An 18050-nucleotide genomic window follows, 5' to 3' on the forward strand; every position below is an offset into this window, starting at 1 on the left:
TATCTCCCTAGTACCTTGCACAAACCCAAGGCCTGCCTAGCCATTGCAGGATATTTCCAAGGGCCCGGTTATATCTTACATCTCCAAAATCTCATGTCCCAACAGTTGAATTTTTAATTTCAGGCTGAGCGTGTGGAAGGATTTGAGTTACTCTTGTTCTGCCATCTGACCCAGAGTATGGAGCAGTTTAAAAAACCACGCCACCTTGGTTTAGGGCCCCGTTGTGGCTTTATAATGTATCGGTATTCCCAGTAATACATGTCTCAATTATGGTAGCAATTCCGTCATCATTTACAATATTGCTTCAGTGGTAAGAGGACACTCTCTTTCGGTAATCAGAATCCTATGCGCATCTATTATATAAACATGGTGAGGTGGCAAGGGTAAATTTTTTCCGAACTTATATATCCCAAGAGTGATGCCTCGATTGAAAGAGGCTACGGAGGCTAAGAATGTACACATGGAGGCGACTCTTATGGTATATCCTTGGAACATTGTAGGTTTGATACAGTATGTAACTGGAAGCCAGACAGCCTCTTGCGTCTGTTTCTCTCATATATCAAGCATTGGCTCACTGCAGAGAGTTCTACTATATAAATTTTACTTTCACTGTCCTCCCGGTATCCATCGTTGTTGCACAATGACTGGATATCTAAACGGCTTTGTCCGAAGCAATACGATAGACTGTGCAGGGGATAGAGTGATTAGTTAACGGTTAATTCGATGATTGAGTTCCGAAGTTAAAGATAGAACCTGTTCAGCGGGATACTTCGTGAGATAGGTATTATACTCTATACAATATAAGGTGTCTTCCCCTATGTCGGGACTTTACCCCGACCCTTGCCAGCTAGTGGAAGATCTTCCAATGAGCTGTCGAGTTAAGCTCGTCAAAGTAGGCACAGCCCTAAAAGCTTAATCCTTCCGCCTCCACATGGAAAGAACAAAGTTTATATAAAGGAAGATAGCTAAAAAACAGGAGTACGTACATAGTGTTAATACGGACAATATTGAGGGTGTCTGGCTTGAGGAACCAGGCCTAAGAAGTATACTTTGCCAGGGTCGGAGTAGTGAATACCGCTCATCGGCTAACATTACAGCCTTCAGCTTTCTGTCACCTCTCCTTTTACAAGTATCTATGTAATTCAGCAATATAGGATCAGAAAAGATGGATATAAAGGAGAAGGTATACCCTCAGCAGATGGCTTCTTTTCTCTCTCATCATAATCAACTCAGCTACCGCATCAGTCAAACAAGCATACTTAGAGGATCCAACCACATTCCACGTATGAAGACTTACCTCTACCCAAAGCTTCCGACACAATCACTAAACTATTGTATAGGTTCCAAAAACGTTCAAACCCAATACCGACAGGATGAAATTCACAGTTGCTACCATCTTAGCTACAGTCCTCGCCTCTACGGCCGTTGCTAGCAACGTTAGTTGTGTCTACCAGAAGGGAACCAAGGGTGATCATATAGTTGGACTCAAGGGTGCTGTCCAGGCATACGGCGGACAGTATCGCGTCTCGGGCAGGAATGGCTCTACATTTGCAACCTATGGAAGCGCCAAATTGACTCTGCGCCGTACTGGTCAGCACCCTTCGGTAAACAGCTACACCGATGCTGCCACTGTGGCCAACAAGATCCAAGAAATCATTGATTGCTGCTACAATCACGGCTATACCGAGTGTGTTGGAAACGGCGACATCAAATCCTATTCAGATGACGGCCCTATTAACGTGAACGTTGCCCATAATTAGACATCGGCTCGATGAGCTTAAGGGCAAAGGAGAAAGGGCGCGGAAGGGGGTATAAAGGAAGATGTAACTAGAGACAGCCAAGCAAATTAAATCTGGTTCATCATATAGGAAATTATCTATCATCCATATAGTTTTGTGCAGACTTCTTCTGTATAGAGTAATATTGCCAGAGGTGTTGACATGGCATACCGGGCGCTAGAGATCATGATAAGTAGGGGTTGGGCTTATATAGAGTCTTACTGACTGTAGGCTTGTGTACTCAAGCATGTCACGCCTGTGCGGCTTCCCAGATACAACGATCACATAGACAGGCACCTCCCAACGCACCCATCGCCCATTCACGTCTCTTCTTTACCGGAAGACTAACGTCACAGTAGTGGTTTAGAATTTCCTCTCCCTTTTGAATGCCACCCTTAACGGGGCTAGGACTCCGACCCCATCTAACCTTCTCTTCCTCAGTCCTAGCAGTAAATGTAACCTCGCCGCCCCATTCCCACCGAACATTCGGATCGCAGCTGTGGTTTGCCAAGCACCACAGGGGGTGTACAGCACAAACCTCAGGGCCGCCATCCCACGTAGATAAACGACCAGATGCAGTCCCACGGAACTTGGCGTACAAGGTGTTGAGAACCCAAGTGTCGTATTGATCTAATGATTTAAATGGGTCGATTCCCATCTCATCTAGAATACGCATAGGTTGGACAATGTTAAGTTGGAAAGAAAACGGTAGCGTTGCGGATACAGGACACTTAGTGAAATTTGTATCCATATAATCTTCCTTTTTATCTGAGGCGGAGAAATCGCCCCATATATATTTGATTTCTGGAAGTTCAAGAGGGTGGACCCCTTGAGTAGCCGCCATCGCAATCGCACGCTCAAGTAATAGAAGATATAAATAATCGGCCTTGTCCTTTGGATCCGGAATATCTTTTCCGATAGATTCTAGCCCATCTTTCCCACACATTGCACCATGATACAGATTCTGCGCAAGATCGTGACACTTTTGGCTACAAAATATAGTATCATAGCAGTCCTCACAGGCCACGGGCGGTTCGGGCGAAGAGAGGTCTGGCAATCGGCCATTGCAAGCATCACATATGTCATCATGTAGCCGATTTGTTGCCGTTAACATCGATGATTCCTGTAAAAGAATTTCGCCAGGAGCAATGTCTTCCTTGGCAAACAAGCCGAGCTGGATAGAAACGCTGCTACCTTCCAAAGTGATGTCTTCTCGAATCTTTCCATCCACAACACTCTCATGTAAAGAAGGTAAAGCAATAGTCCGTACCTCGCACTTAGGAGCTACCTGTACCAGACATTCGTTCAAAAATTGCACTACTGCCGGTTTGTTACGGTCTGGTTCGTGGGTGTTCCATGGGTATAACGACCTTCTGGCATGGCCTTGAACAGGAAGTACCGTAGGATCAAAACTGGATACATCACCGGTATGGGAGGCAACAGTTTCTTTAATTTTGTCGAGCAAAGTTTCTAGCTCTATGTTTCGCGTAGTTTTGATTCCTTCAATAGGCAACTTCATAGCCTGGACACAGATCTCGTACGCATCTCTCAGACAACCACATTGCGCGAGGGATTTCACCAACAATGCGTAAACGTCAATGATATTTTCGTTATACTTTTCGTCTGAGATCAGTTCATAATTTTGGTTATCATCACTGCCACCACCATCTTGATTGCTATCCGTATCGTCCTTTGTAGATAGCGCCGCTAGAGATTGTTCTAGGCCTTGAGTAGAACTCGAGTCCAATGAACTTTGGAGCCCAACGCGTTGCTTGGCCGGATAGTCACTTGAATGCGGGTCAATAACGGAATCAAATAGAGTCAAAGCACGATAGGCATCTGCAGCAGCTAAATCTGGGAATTTAAGCGCCTCATATGTCAGGCCGCGTCGTAAATACCGAATTGGGTTATATGGATCAACTTGGATCAGTAAAGAGCATTCCCGCTGCTCCTTTAATAACTCAGCCTCGCACGTCTCATTTTGACCCGGGGACATTTCCATCCCATTTACTGCTCTCCTGAGCTTTCAGCAATTCACTGGTGGGGTACAAGCTCGACCTGGAATAATATGAGAGATGGATATACCGTAGAAACTAGTGGCGGTGCAAAAGAACTTGACAACGGTTGATATTATGAGTTGGCATGGGATATCGTAAAGTGACTGGTTTAGATAGTCGTGTGCTCGTTTGCAGCCCATCATTGCCCACCACCCCGAAAAAATCTGTATATCACGTGATATTCAATTGCCTGGAGTAAGAAGGCACAATCATAATAACATAGTGGCATCCACTTAAAAAAAGAATCATAACTGTTCCTTGCTATTGGTGACGCCTGGATAGCTGGTAGCTAGTATTCAATATTTCCTAGTATTCTTGAATATGCAACTAGCTCCATTGCATACAAATGATAGAAAGTAGAAGAACGCAACACCAGTCCCGATGCTTTTCCTTTTGTATTTTGTGGTTGGGAATAACATCAAGCAAAGTAATAAGGGAGGGTATAGGAAGAAATATGCACAATACGGGTAAAAGTATACTTCGAATGCCCATATATGCCCGGTAAATGGATAATTGATTCCTACAGAGGCACTATTTGAAGGTATAATCACATAATCTACATATAAAGATCGATTAGCTGATGACTGCAGACCTAACAAATACCGAAGTAGATAGACTTACAGAACAGTTCTCATCTAGCACAATCTGGTGTTCATCTCCCCCAGCATTAGTACCAGCGAATCCAAGCCTAACATTGTGTCTATCCCTGAGCGTTGCTGCTACACGGGCGAGCATGCTTCTCTAAATTTTCAAGAAATCCGTAAATGAGTATGCAAGTTGTTTTAAAATCAGGGTGAAAGGTACGGGCGCATCTGGGTTGGCGATATATCGGGTGGCAGGATGGGTTTTGTTTTAAAACAATGCTGCCCACTCGGCAAATGATAACCCTCTTCGGAGGATGGTTAAGGGTTGTAATAAACGTACCGTGAGAAAGGCCTCATTCATTCCCCCTTGGCGGTTCACGTCATTCTGGCTTAAAATCTGATAGCTGTCGTGTAGTCGTTTTCTACTCTCAAGTCCAATACCCCGTGCACTTGTTTGCCCTTCTCCTAAAACACTCTCGACGCCAACAACAAGATTGGATTGAGCATCAGGGTCAGCGATGTTAATACCATTGCTAGCATCATGTTGTGCTCGGCTATCGGGCGAAAATATTTTGATTGTTTGGTCAATGCCTGATACTGCGAGCGTCGGTTCATAAGGGTGACCTAGTTGTTTCCAAGTGAGCACATAATACCAAGCTATAAGATCTATATCTTATCAAAAAAAGGGCTCCTCGTACCTTGCACAACATTTACAACTTCGCTATCCCCGTTCAGAATGTTTAGTAGATCAGATGTCTTTCGATCCCATATGAAGACATTGCCATCATCGCTTCCACTAACAACATATTCGTCATCCAAGCCAAAGTAATTAACGTCTTTAACAGTTTTGACATTGCAATGCCCTTGGTAGACGTTTATATGGGAAGAGCAGGGAACATGCGACTCAACTGAGTTGCGCCACGTTGACGGTAGTTGAGTCGATATTCCAAATTCGTCATCTTCATCATCCCTAAATCTCTCCTCCTCAGAGTCATAATCACTGCTATCGCTATCACTGTAGGAATCGTCATCGTCGTCATCTTGATCTTCGGATGAATTTCCATCATCATGACCCTCATCAGCATCAACATCAGAAGTGACTTCTGGCTGTAAATGACGATTATGACGTTGTGGGGATCTGGTGAGAATGTGGAGTTCGGAGATTTCTTGTTCTTCCTCATTAGGATCAATGTCCTCTTGTAACCTTTCTCTCCCATCGTCCTCGTTATCGTCCTCCTCCAACGTAGCTCGAAGGCCGCCAAAGGCTCGATTGACAAATTCGAAATTGACACCTTCACCAACGTCCATCAAAATGCCCCTTCCTACTTTTAGGCCCCAGAATCTAATCGCAGCATGGCGATCAAGAGCAGATAGGTTAGAGACATCACTTAACATATCCTCACCCTCAACTGATGACAACGATGCTGAACCAGAAAGATCTTCTAAAGGGAGCTTGATTGCCTGAGCAAAGGCGTTTACTGCATGAGACTGAGAGGTGAATATCATCCGAGACTCGTCAAGCTCGAATCTGGACGTATCAACGTTCACTATCGGGTTGCCTCCGGCCAAACCCTTCAAGTATGGTATCAAAACGGTATCGATAGCCTCATCTGTTGCAGATTGAGTAATAGGAAATCTAGCTGAATTGCGGCGTTCGGTAGGAGACTCTTTGAAGCCTTCTAGTAGGGCTGATCTCCCGCCTTCAAGCCAAAGTAAAATAGCCTTTAAAAAATCGTACCCAAATTGGCTGCTTTGATCAATGATGCCATTTTCAGTAGGAGCCGGCTCAATACGACGGAAAAATTGCAGCTGTGGGCTGTCACCACCCGATGCTGTCTGAATTCTACCGCCAAGGGCCCTGGCTAAAGTACCGGAGGCCTGGATAAATCGACGAGATGATTCTCGATTACTGCGTAGAGCTTGTTGGAAAACCACTTCTGCATGAGTGGGGTTTAGAGGATACGTCCACTTCCTTATTACATCGTCCATTTCGGGTAAATACGTTGCTGCGAGGCCAAGGACAGCAGTAAACGAAGAAGTATATGGTGTGGGATCAGAGGTTGGCTGCTCCTCGGCCGCCTCACGAGTGCAAGAATCAACTGAAAAAAGTAACTTTCGAACTTCAACAAGCCCCTTGGCTATACGAAGGCTCAGCTTTTGCGCCTCATTGAGGACAGATTCACGTGCTCTTTCTAGGACTTCTTGGGGAGTGTCGGCAGAATTTGTGCCTGGAAGTGAGTCGAAAGGGATATCTTCAAGCTCACCGTTCCTATAACGGACTCTAAAAGCTAGATCTTCTGATTCGTTGCTTTCAGGCCGGAGACGCGACTGATGACGAGATCCGCTGGTAGTAGAGCTGGCGGATCGGGCTTTTCCGCGCTTCCTTTTTCGGTTCTTTGACTTCTTGGCTCTTCCGGAGGCAGTGCCATTCAAACACTCCTTTCCATCCCCTTCTTTGTGGCCCAGCGCATCATCGCTACGAACCAAATCAAAACTGTAAATATGTTCTCCAGACCAGCTGACAATCATCTCATTTGGGTTAGCATTGCTAATTTTGCAAGCCGTAATATGTCCGTTGTCTCTCTTCTTCATCCTCTTCTGGCCTCGTGGGGCAAATCTCCTAACACAGCGTGTAGCCTTGCCCATAAGCTCGTTTTCATGCCAAGACTTAGGAGGGCTGTAGCTTCCCGGCTGACCGCGCTCTTCCTCTAAGTCACGACCTAGCATCCGCCTATCGTGTAGGAAGCAATGGAGATGAGCACCCCCAAGAGCAATGTAGTGTGGTTGGCTCGAGGAACAAGATATGGTATTCAAATCGAGATTATATCGTTTATACGATATTAAGGGTGGAGGTACATTGGAGTCGTCGTGTCTCAAACCTGGTCTGAACGCCATGAACCCCTGACCACCACGGGGAGATGGATATGCAGACGACGGTTGACGCAAATCCCATTGCCTCACTTCCCCATCCTCTGAACAAGTTAGAAAATGATGAGGTGAATTTTCCGTCACAATTCGCTTGACTCGATCGGCGTGAGATCTGTACACTCTGGAATTTGTGTTATTTTCTGTTAGATAGCACATTCCACTGAAGAAATTATTAATCCTTCGTCGTCGAGCAGAAGTAAAGGCAGGGGTCGTTGTATTTGCAGATCTCCCTTGATGTTCGATATCAAAAACACGGACTTCGGAATCGCCGGCACAGGATATCAGTGTCCCGTCATTCGAATGTGGCATAAATTTCACAGAAAATATGTTTGCTGAATGGCCTGTAATAACAGTTGTTTTGAGGAAGAACGATACGTCACTTGATTCCGGTTGATAAGAGAAGATGTTCAAGTGTTTGTCATCGGAACCCGATGCAAGAAGCTTTCCAGAGTTTGACCATCTATCAAATATAATCAGTCAGCATCACTACCAATTGGCTCATTTATTATTAGGGAGAGGATTTGAAACTGTACAACATACGCTAGAGCGTTGACGCAGCCATTATGCCCTCCCAGTTCATTAACTATGTCCAAGTCGTCGATCCACGCCTTATCACCATATATTCCACGAACACTGGAGTACAAAGTATTATCACCTTGCTCCCTAAGAAGCAAGCGTTTATGTAGTGTTGACTTCATGATTGCGGTTTTGAAAGCTGGTTTCAAGCATTCCCTCTGTATTCTCGTGTATGCATCCTCCAGTGTTGCACCCTAGTGCACGAAATTTTTTAGGCTCCAAGCGTGTTATAATCACGCTGAAATTTTTATTGCCCCGACTCGAAATAGGTAGTTGTGAGGTGAACGTAAAAACGGTTGTAGTTGATAACGGTCAAGGTGTTGTCTGAATTGACCCGCACTCAGAGCTTGAGGATGGTCGAAAAATTCTCCTTATCTCTCCGGGAAAGCAAAGTAATTCTTTATATGACTCGAGCCTTAGGTCTATATTCTTGGGAAGCTCCAAGCCCCCTGGCAACAGCTCGAAACAAGCTGCAACTCGGCCTGAGGCGAGTTACCAGGCGAGACTGACAGGCTAGATGGTGAATGGAGAATTGGAGGGCGGCTGAGAGGCTCCAAGAGCCCAGCGTGCCTTGATACACAACCACAACCAACAGTCTGAGTGCAGCTTCTTCTCCGTGTCTGCAAGTCAAGTTTGTTCTGATAGTTAGTGACTTGTAGCTTTTTGTTGTCTTCAACTTTCGGCTTCCGCTTCTTACCCCACAGGGAATTCTGATTAGCTAATATATCACGTGAACAATGATGATCTCATCGAATTGGCACAATTATTACATAATTAATTAAAGCTACATATACATAGAAGGAATTATTTACTACTCTTTGGATTAACCCCAGGAGAGGTGTTCATTATCAATATCATGGTCGTAGTAGATGCGTGGCGGTCATATCCATAACATCATGAGTTCAATATATCCATGGATTCATCATCGCTCGGACATACCCCCAACACTCTCCAGCGCCCTCTCCATCCACAAGATTTCAAATTCCATAATCTCCATTTCAATGCTATGGATCATATCCAACTCCTCGATCATCGAGGTAACTAGTGATTTATGCCCCATAACAGTCTTCACAAGAGCAGAGCCAGAATAATCTATTGGCCCGCCGAATTTGTCTGTGTCTGGGGTGTTGGGTATATCCAGATCATCCAGGTTGCCAGACAGTTGGGATAACTGCACAGATAGAGCTGCAATATCCTCTTTCCACTGTTGAGGCAAGGGCTCAATGAATTGCAGCTCCCCTTCTTCGTTGACGTTTGAAAGGAGGTTATCCCTGTTCACATCACCATCATCCTTTAGCTCTCGGCTTTGCTTCAACTTAGCAACATGCTGGGTCCATTCTTCAAAAACCCCGACAACAGTATTATACTGGCTGTCATCCGACTCTGTAAGGTGGGTAACCTCCTGAATAACCCGCGACAGTATTCCCATCTGTATATTAAAGTCATGTCCGCTGCTTGAGCTCGCCGATTTCTCCTCAAACTTTTTGACAGCTTGAAAATTCTGGTACCTATGTCTCTCCTGCTCCCGCCGGTAGCTAGCCTTGACCGACTCATGTAGCTTCCTATAATGTTTCTCCGCGCGTGCTTCCCATTTTGCTTTGGTCTGAAGGCCTTGTGAATGCAAAACGTGAAGTTGGAGTAGTTCGGTTTGTAACGCAAGTGTCTGTGCAGGAGACAACGAATCCTCGTCAGGCGTAGGAGAAGGCGAAGGGTTCTCGAAAACTATCTCAGGAGAATTGGTGCTACTTTTTGAAGGTTTTTTGAGACCAAATCGCGCCTGGTACGTGGGCAATGGAGCTGCTGACAACTTGGATGTTAACGGATGTTGCAAGCTGAGTCTACTACCACCTGCCTGTGGCTTCGATTTCACCGCATCGAAGTTAATAATCTGGCTATGGTGCCTCGAGTGGGATGTGGGATTGACTAGTTTCGGCGCAGGTGGGTGCAGCAGCGACGAGGAACGCACTGATCTTGCCGGGGGTGCAGAGTTGGGTGGTCTCGCAAGGGCTCGTTTGGGTTCCAGCTTCGTAGGAGACCTAGTTCTGGATGAATTTGGATGCGATTTCACACCATCTGATGGCGCCGGTGCCGGCCTTGTGGGCTTAATAGCATCTAATCGACTCTCCCCCGGCTGCTTCAATCTTGCGCTTTTCACTGTTGAGTGCGGTATCTGTAGACTCTGCGGCCTGGGAAGCGTGCGTCTTTGAGGCAGAAAACTCTTCTTCTCTGGAGTTCCATTCCCGCTTCCGCTTCCATATACGATACCAAACCCGCTGCTAGCTTCGTACTGTATCTCCGAGCTGGTGGTTAATCGTCTTAAGCCCGAACTTCGACCGCCCCGTGGTAGCTGCGACTGCTTTGTAGGTGATGACGGCTATATACTCCCCATCTCAGTTAGCTTATCATTGCGCTTAATTGATATTATTCACTTATTTCAGTTTTCCTTATGCTGAGCTGGAAGAATGAAAATAGCTTGCTTGTGACGGTCTGCGCGTACCCTTGAATCCTCGTTGACCGCTTGTTTTCTCTGAGGTTCACGAAAGGATAGAGATCGTGTTGGGATTGGCATGACGTGTTCTTCTTGTAGTGTGTCTGTGGGATATAATAGAGAAAATCAATAGGCCGCAGGGCTAAGTAATATATTTCTTAAGAGGAATAACCCTGGAGAAGTGGTAGGTGTTGGGATGTGGTTGGGGCTTTTGGCGCATCCTAACCTCAAGTCCAAGCAAGAAGGCGGCCGGAAATTAATCTAACACCAGCTCTGGACATCACACCATTAATTACACACAAATAATAAAAGGAAGTTTGTGGAGATGCATTCAGTTATACCCCTTCTACCAAGTCAAGTGATGAAAAAGAGAGGCAATAATTAATTTATACTGGTGGCTCTAATAAAAATATTCCATTGCCGAATGTACCAGTGCCCTTTATATGCCCTGTCCGAATGCACCTGGCCCAATGGTCCTCCTCTGTTTATTGTTTCATCATCACACAGCCCGGAAGAAGCTAGAGGTTCTCGCGCTTGGGGAATTTGACGGCCTGCGAGGCAGCTGAGTCGGTGAACCAGCTAACCTTCTCACCGCCGGCAGCATTTACCATTGCACATGGAAGCGAGCTGCCTTCATTCTCATCAAATATCTGCGCCAACACATCCTTCTTGCCTCCACCAGTTGCAACGAAAGCAATCCTCAATCCGTGCGTGACCACAGGCAGGGTCAGCGTGATTCTCTTCAGCGGTGGTTTGGGTGAGTCCTCTATAGACGCAACCCACGAGTCCTTCTCCTGCAGCAGTTCATGGCCTGGGAAGAGACTGCATGTGTGCCCGTCTGGCCCGCACCCGAGCAGAATAAGGTCGAAAACGGGTGTCTTCACACTATCCTTGGCAGCAAATGATTGTCTCAGCTCATCCTGATACTGGTCTGCAACCTCCTGGATATCGTCATTGAGTTCAATTGGGTGAACCTTTGGCTGGCCTAGCTGGCTTGTCGGTATCTTGTCGAGGAGCTCGGTCTTCAGTAGACCATAGTTACTATCCGGATGGTCGAGGGCCACCACACGCTCGTCTGCGAAGAAAATATCCCACAATGCGAACCTGGGCGTGTCTTCGTCTGTGCCGTCGCCGGGAGCAAGCAGAGAGCTCGCTAGAACGGCTGGGAGTGAGCCACCCGAGACTGCGACTCGAAAGGTCGAGTGTCTTGCTATCGCAGCATTCTGCGACTGGAGCACGTACTTCCTGAGCTGTTTCTTGAGGTTGCCCAGATCGGGGAACGAATAAAGGCTGGGGGAACCTCCCGTCATGATGCTGAGTGTGGTATCAAGCTAGTTTGTCTCGTCTATCGCATCGTCTGTTTCAACTTGTTTACTTCTTCTGGGTTGATAGAAAGAGAAGGCGGGGAGATGGTCACGTGGTGACGAAGTATACAAGGAAGAGAAACTGAGAAGAAGAAAAAGAAACAGGCGGAAAGCGATGAAGAGGCATGAAGAAGCATGGAAAGAGGGAGAGAGAGAGTATCTTTATGGGCATTTCTCTAGGTAATGGTTCATGCCTACTTGCCCACTGCTAGAAGCATAGAAGGAATGGATGTACAGCAATTGGCCGGATCTCTACTTGTTGGCAGCAACATTCAGTGCCATATTTGATTGACTGACATGATATCAGGCTAGACTGTCGACCAACCCATGTCCCGATGCAAAAGGCATGAAACGCCGCATGCCGTCGTGAGAACATGCTCTCTGGCGATAATTGCCTGGGAGGAATACATACTATGAAGTATATGCTGGGTAGCGGTTATATTGCCCAACAAGGCTGTTATAGCGATTGGTTGCATATATTGTTACGATATTCTTACCCAGATGTACCCATCCGTATGGAGTACTTGCCCTTTGTACAGCTGGATCTCGCATATCAACGTTGCAGGGCCTGGCCAGGCTCCCATGAATCCGTTATTAAATCGCTACATGCATGCAACGAAGGGACGGCTCTGTACCCTGGAAAACTAACATGCGAATTGATTGATTCCAGGTATATTACATGCGAGTGAAAAGTGTTGGATAATGCTACGAGGGTCTAAGCGAGTGGACAAGGCAGGGTCGTGCTTCGTACCCGGTGCCTGACGTCTGGCCTTCTTTACAGACTATTGATTCTTCGCATGCTCCGTACTGGCACGGACTGGGCCCTGTGGTGGAATGCTCTGGAAGGAGAGTGGCTATCCAGCGACAGAATGCTGGTTGAAGTGGGCGTTTTGTCCTGGACTCCTAGTAAGATACCAACCCATCGCCTCCTTGATAGTTACTACATCATGCTGATATCCGCCAGTTATATCCGCACGTCCGAGTTTGCGGATTTTTAACTCTTCATGACTTCTCAGCTCGGTTATCGACCGTGCCAGAGTCATATATAGTATGGAGGAAGGTCATTGATCTGGAAGAAAAGATGTCCTTAGTCCAGACATGCTTAAAAAAGAAAAGAGAGGTCCATCTGCGACAGGCCATCAGCCAAAAGACACAATACGAGGAAGCCCCTGGAATAACGTGTCAAAGGCCAACAACTACCACACTACGACAAAGATGGATAAGGCTAAGGGTGGGAGAGAAAAAAAGAAAAGAGAGAGGAGGAAGGGTAAGGAAAAAAGCAAAAACGTCTTCAACTCTGGCTGGCCATGTGTCCAACCAAAACGTAATCCATCTCAAACCCTTCAACTGGCTCAAATATCTGGAGCCAGTGCTAACTAACGCCTTTCATGCGAGCCTCCGGGCGGCGCAAGGCCAGAACCAAAGGGACTATATTTATCCTCTCTCGTCCGCATCTCCCTACATCTTCACTCCCCTTTCTCCTTTCTCCCCTTCTTCTTCTTCTTCACCAAGGCGACAGCCAGGGTCGTTCACTCTTTTACTTTTTTTTTTCATGACCCTGTCAGCCATATAGTTATAAGTTATAATCTTCTTTTCTGCTCCCCTCCTCTTCAAGAAAAGGACGCCGTTTGATTGACACATTCGTTTACCTCCCTACGAGACTCAGAAATTCAACATCTACTCATTTAATGCTATAGTTAAATTAATTCGACTAATTTTGGCATCTAACATAAAAAATATATATTAAATGGTCGGATGGCGCTGCGTCCCATGATGCGGCTGTCGCCTTTTCCACCCGCAGCCACTATTTTATCTTGGGCTTTGGCGTTCAGCCTACTCGGTGGCATAATAACATCTCCAGTTGGCGCACATAGCATCAGGTTCCCGCTAGAATCGAGCATCGCGACCGTCGAAGACCCTCACCATCAGTCTGGGTCTGGCCCAATAGAACCCCGGTTGATCAATGTCGATCCACGCCATCAAGCGCCAGCAGACACCATCCAACACTGGCTGGAAGAAAGGGACTCTTCGAACGATGATGAGGATACAGCCACAACTACATCTAAAAACCAGCATTCCAAGCCTACCACAGCCTCAGGAACTTCAACGATACCGTCTATCTTGATCCCAACGCATACCGGTCCGATAAAAACTGACATCGTGACCGCATCTCCCACAGTATCCCTTGGGCCCTTGCCTACGGCCTTTGATACCAACCGCAGTGACAACACAACCGCTAGTTGCGCGACCTTCTTCGATAATTTCCTATCAAACTCCACCTTCAACGAGTGTGTCCCCGTATCCGTCCTCCTGACCACATCCAACTCCTTTTTTCAAAACACCAAATCTTTCGCCCTCATCACTCGCACGCTCGATGCAGCGTGCGATGTATCGGCGGACAGATGCACAAGTCTACTATCATATTATGCTGATATGATCGGGAGAAACGATGCCTGTGGTGAGGACCTGTCTCGGGGACATCCATTAGTCATTGCTGCAAAGACGGGTTTTCAGGCATACAAGGCGATGCATGATGCAACATGCCTGAAGAACCCGGAGACGGACAACTATTGCTTTGCCGAAGCCATCTCTGACCCAGACATGACGGCGAACGTGTACATCTATCACCTTGGACTAGGCAACTCACTGTCTGCTGGACGGCCAAAGTGTGGGAAGTGCCTAGCTGCTACCATGCAGGTGTTCAGGACGGCAGCCCGGGACAAGAAGCAGCCTGTTTCGGAGGTTTACGTCTCAGCTGCAAAACAGGTCAATATTGCCTGTGGGCCGACCTTTGTGTCAACTTCGATCTCCTCGGGCACGCGGTTGAGCTCTCGGTCACAGCCGCTTTCTCTTATATCCATATTCATTGGCACCCTAGCCTTCTTCTTACTCTCCTGATTGATATATATTTTAATACTTTCCTTTTATTTTTTTGCATTTCCTATTTATTGATGCAAACACGCTCAGCCAACGCGAGCTCTTATTCATGTCCATGCTTCTGTTTTCTCAAGGTATATATATTTATCCCCCCCTTTTTCATTTGGCGAACTCGGAGTTTTACCCATGACAGGAACAAACGGAAAGCAGTGTTAAAAAAGGCGTATCACACCGATTCATTTCTGGCGTATAGGACTGGACTGGACTTAGTTCTATAGTGACATTAGAAGTCGCCTAGATCATTAATTATATACATATTACTAAAGACTAAAGAGTGAACGGTTCATATGTGTGGGCGGCAACAGATGTTCAACTCATAAATCTGACCTGCCACGTAATAACATATTACTCATCCACATATGTCACATATTAGCCGTGCTTACGTCACCACTCGGTGACTGCTCAACTTGGAAAAACTACCAACTTTGATCAATACAACCAACAACAATGTGAATGCCATGCCATGGTCATGAATAAGAGTACCACCTATTCCAGCCTTATTCCTTGATAATTTTCATTATCATTACGTCTTCACATCTGATCCAGATATAAAAAAAATATGCCAATTGTTGCTTTAGGGGAATCCACCATCAGGGCTATCGGCTCTGCGTCCGCTCTTCCCGACCCTTCATCCGTGGCCAAAGAACTTCTAGACAATGCCCTAGATGCTGGAGCTACCTCCATCTTCGTTGAAATCTCTGTTAATACCCTGGATATCATTCAAGTGAAAGACAATGGATCGGGGATACAACCTGCTGATCGCTCACTTGTTTGCAAGCAAAACTATACAAGCAAGATTCAGACAAAGGAAGACCTCAACACCATCAATGGGAAATCTTTGGGGTTCCGCGGACAGGCACTTGCCAGTATTGCTAAGATGAGCGACGCAGTGTATATTACGACACGTGTTATAGAGGAACAGGCTGCAAGGATTATAAAGTTTGGGCGTGACGGCAAACCCATAAGGTCAGTTCGTCATGCACTTGATTCCGCTCTAATTCTTCGGGGTCTCACTCTCTGGAGTTAATCCATTGGGTTCTCTGAGTGAAAATGTTTCTAGAGATTACATTTCTCTCTCCCAGAGTAATCTACATTGGCTCCTTTTTACCTTTGGGTGGCCAGTTCAGTAGGCTTTACTACTCAAAAGATACCCACCTATTAACTAGAGATGAGAGATTGATTTTCATTGGGGATATCTTCGCCCTTACGTCTCTACCCACCTTCTCAGCGTTACAATGATACATATGCTTTGATGCGCACATTCTCTTTGTTTCCAGAGGTCTCTAAATTCTAATAAGAGGAATTCCAGTGTCCGGGAATGTACACGAGTTGCTCTCTTCTCAAATGTGGAAGTATGAGCTCCCAGTTGGTCAGAGAGTGAGATTCCGAGGAATTGGGCATTGTTGTGTCTATCCTTACAGATTTCTTATAATATCAGTGACACCCTAGCTTCCCACCCCGTTGGGACCACAGTTCGCGTTATTGGCTTTCTAAAATCGTTACCAGGCAGAAGACAAGAAGCTGAGAAAAAATCTGCAAAATCTGCATTCAATATAAAAAAGTTACTCCAGAGATATGCGATAGCACGGCCGAAAACACGGTTCTCCTTTAGACTGTTGAAATCCAAGGACAATGATTGGGTTTATGCACCAAGCTCGGAAGCGTCCGTCCGTGATGCGATTTCCCAAGTTATTAGCCCCACAGTGATGACTAGTTGCATTTCCAGAAACTTATCATACCCGATACATGAAGAACGCAATAGTCCATATACTGAAGAAGAGGTTCATGACGTGTGTACTATCCATATTTCGACAATTATACCGAACCCCAGCGCAGGTAAGCTTAAATCCAGCACAAACGCCTAATCAAGCTAACCGGTCCAGAATGCCTGTCCAACGTTGACTACAAAGGGCAATATGTGGTTATTGATGGTCGACCAATACTAACATCTAAGGGTTTTGGTAAGGAAATATCCAGGCGTTTCAAGACACGCTTAAAACAAGCAATAGATGAGTCCAACGTTATTGCCGACCCTTTCATGTTTTTATCCCTAGACTGCCCACCTGGTATCTACGATATCAATATTGAACCATCTAAGGATGACGTTCTGTTTGAAGACCATCCAGTTATCCTCCAAATAATCGAGACTGCCTTCATGGACGTCTACTGCTTGGGAGCTTCTACCAACTCACATCTCATGGATACCCATAGAAACATTCCCAATAAAAATGATGAGCAAGCCAGCTTAAGTACTGGTGTTAGTAGCCCAGCATTATTTAAAGGAAGCGGATGTTTGCCAACGGTTATTGCATCCACCCCAACAGCTAACCCATGGAAACTATCCCTTTCTGCTCGGCAGCTTCGTGACCCTGGGCCTCACCTTTTAACTCCAGGCCGTGAGCCTCAATTGTCAACCAATTCTTTACCCTTAGATAGTCCATGCTACAGGATTACTCATAACAGGAACCCTATGAAGCAGACTACGCTCAGGCTGGACGGTTATAATAAATCACTGACCCTCACGAAGCAAAAGCCGGAGGCAGTCAGCAATGGCTCATTTCCAAGGGCCATCCCAACACAGGAATACCGTATCAATGTTCCCCACACTATTGGCTCCTTTCTACACGCACCTGTGAGGAATATAATAAGGGGAAATGAAGAAATTCATCTGCTACGACCATATCCTCATACAGCACCTTGTTCAAAAATCTCTTCCGTAGCCAAAAGCCCCCAATATTTCAAATTTTCGGTTTCTAATAGCTTCGAAGAAGTTACTCTCTCGGTCGGACATTCTATTCTCAGACATGCTCCTCATAATCATCGTATTGATTATGGAAGTCCAGGCTATATCCAAGTACCACCTACCTATAAATCAGTCGTTCCTGCTGATATATCCCTACGAATCTCCTCTCCCGATCTTACATCAGACTCTCAAAGGCCTTCAACGAACGGATATAACAACTCGGACGGTCGTCCCGTATATGGAGGTGAAAATGGTATGAACAATATTTCGGAGCAGGGAAGCCAATCTCCTATGGAATGCACACCGTCAGTAGACTCGGTGTATGAAGAGACAACACATTGCAGGCATGGAATCCAGGAGTTCTCTGATTCAATTAAGCTAATGGTCGATACAGACCACTATGTGAGGTCGGGGACTATTGAGGCAACATTTTCACAGGCTGATTCGACAAGCAACCTCAGCTACTGGACCAGCAGGCTTCGTGTCCTAGCTAAATAGCCTTCATTCCAGTGTCGGTTAAGCAGGATACAACTATCTCTTTTGTCCTCGCCCATGCCCTCAGGGTAAATTCACGGAAAAATCTAGAAGTTAAATT

At 46.0% G+C, this 18050-nt stretch overlaps 6 protein-coding genes across 6 annotated transcripts; 3 read left to right on the plus strand and 3 right to left on the minus strand.

Moving 5' to 3' along the window:
• Nucleotides 1-1373: 1373 nt before the first annotated feature.
• MCYG_05982 (uncharacterized protein) lies at nucleotides 1374-1760 on the plus strand (the record flags this gene model as incomplete). The annotated part of the gene is made up of 1 exon (XM_002846067.1): nucleotides 1374-1760. One exon carries the CDS (start codon nucleotides 1374-1376, stop codon nucleotides 1758-1760), a length of 387 nt encoding a protein of 128 aa, XP_002846113.1.
• A 268-nt stretch (nucleotides 1761-2028) lies between these two features.
• On the minus strand, nucleotides 2029-8045 carry MCYG_05983 (wd and tetratricopeptide repeat protein; the record flags this gene model as incomplete). The annotated part of the gene is made up of 6 exons (XM_002846068.1): nucleotides 2029-3698; nucleotides 3864-3999; nucleotides 4457-4576; nucleotides 4760-5043; nucleotides 5118-7807; nucleotides 7888-8045. The coding sequence occupies 6 exons, from the start codon at nucleotides 8043-8045 to the stop codon at nucleotides 2029-2031; spliced, it is 5058 nt and encodes a 1685-aa protein (XP_002846114.1).
• A 300-nt stretch (nucleotides 8046-8345) lies between these two features.
• MCYG_05984 (conserved hypothetical protein) lies at nucleotides 8346-10492 on the minus strand (the record flags this gene model as incomplete). Its single annotated transcript, XM_002846069.1, has 3 exons — nucleotides 8346-8641; nucleotides 8863-10297; nucleotides 10421-10492. The coding sequence occupies 3 exons, from the start codon at nucleotides 10490-10492 to the stop codon at nucleotides 8346-8348; spliced, it is 1803 nt and encodes a 600-aa protein (XP_002846115.1).
• Nucleotides 10493-10929: 437 nt separating this feature from the next.
• On the minus strand, nucleotides 10930-11765 carry MCYG_05985 (6-phosphogluconolactonase; the record flags this gene model as incomplete). The annotated part of the gene is made up of 1 exon (XM_002846070.1): nucleotides 10930-11765. One exon carries the CDS (start codon nucleotides 11719-11721, stop codon nucleotides 10930-10932), a length of 792 nt encoding a protein of 263 aa, XP_002846116.1.
• A 1765-nt stretch (nucleotides 11766-13530) lies between these two features.
• On the plus strand, nucleotides 13531-14673 carry MCYG_05986 (conserved hypothetical protein; the record flags this gene model as incomplete). Its single annotated transcript, XM_002846071.1, has 1 exon — nucleotides 13531-14673. One exon carries the CDS (start codon nucleotides 13531-13533, stop codon nucleotides 14671-14673), a length of 1143 nt encoding a protein of 380 aa, XP_002846117.1.
• A 598-nt stretch (nucleotides 14674-15271) lies between these two features.
• Nucleotides 15272-17953, plus strand: MCYG_05987 (PMS1 nirs variant 6; the record flags this gene model as incomplete). Its single annotated transcript, XM_002846072.1, has 4 exons — nucleotides 15272-15678; nucleotides 16011-16089; nucleotides 16134-16548; nucleotides 16596-17953. The coding sequence occupies 4 exons, from the start codon at nucleotides 15272-15274 to the stop codon at nucleotides 17951-17953; spliced, it is 2259 nt and encodes a 752-aa protein (XP_002846118.1).
• Between the last annotated feature and the right edge of the window lie 97 nt (nucleotides 17954-18050).

Source organism: Microsporum canis, genomic scaffold (genome assembly GCF_000151145.1).
Source record: "Microsporum canis CBS 113480 supercont1.5 genomic scaffold, whole genome shotgun sequence".
NCBI lineage: Eukaryota > Fungi > Ascomycota > Eurotiomycetes > Onygenales > Arthrodermataceae > Microsporum > Microsporum canis.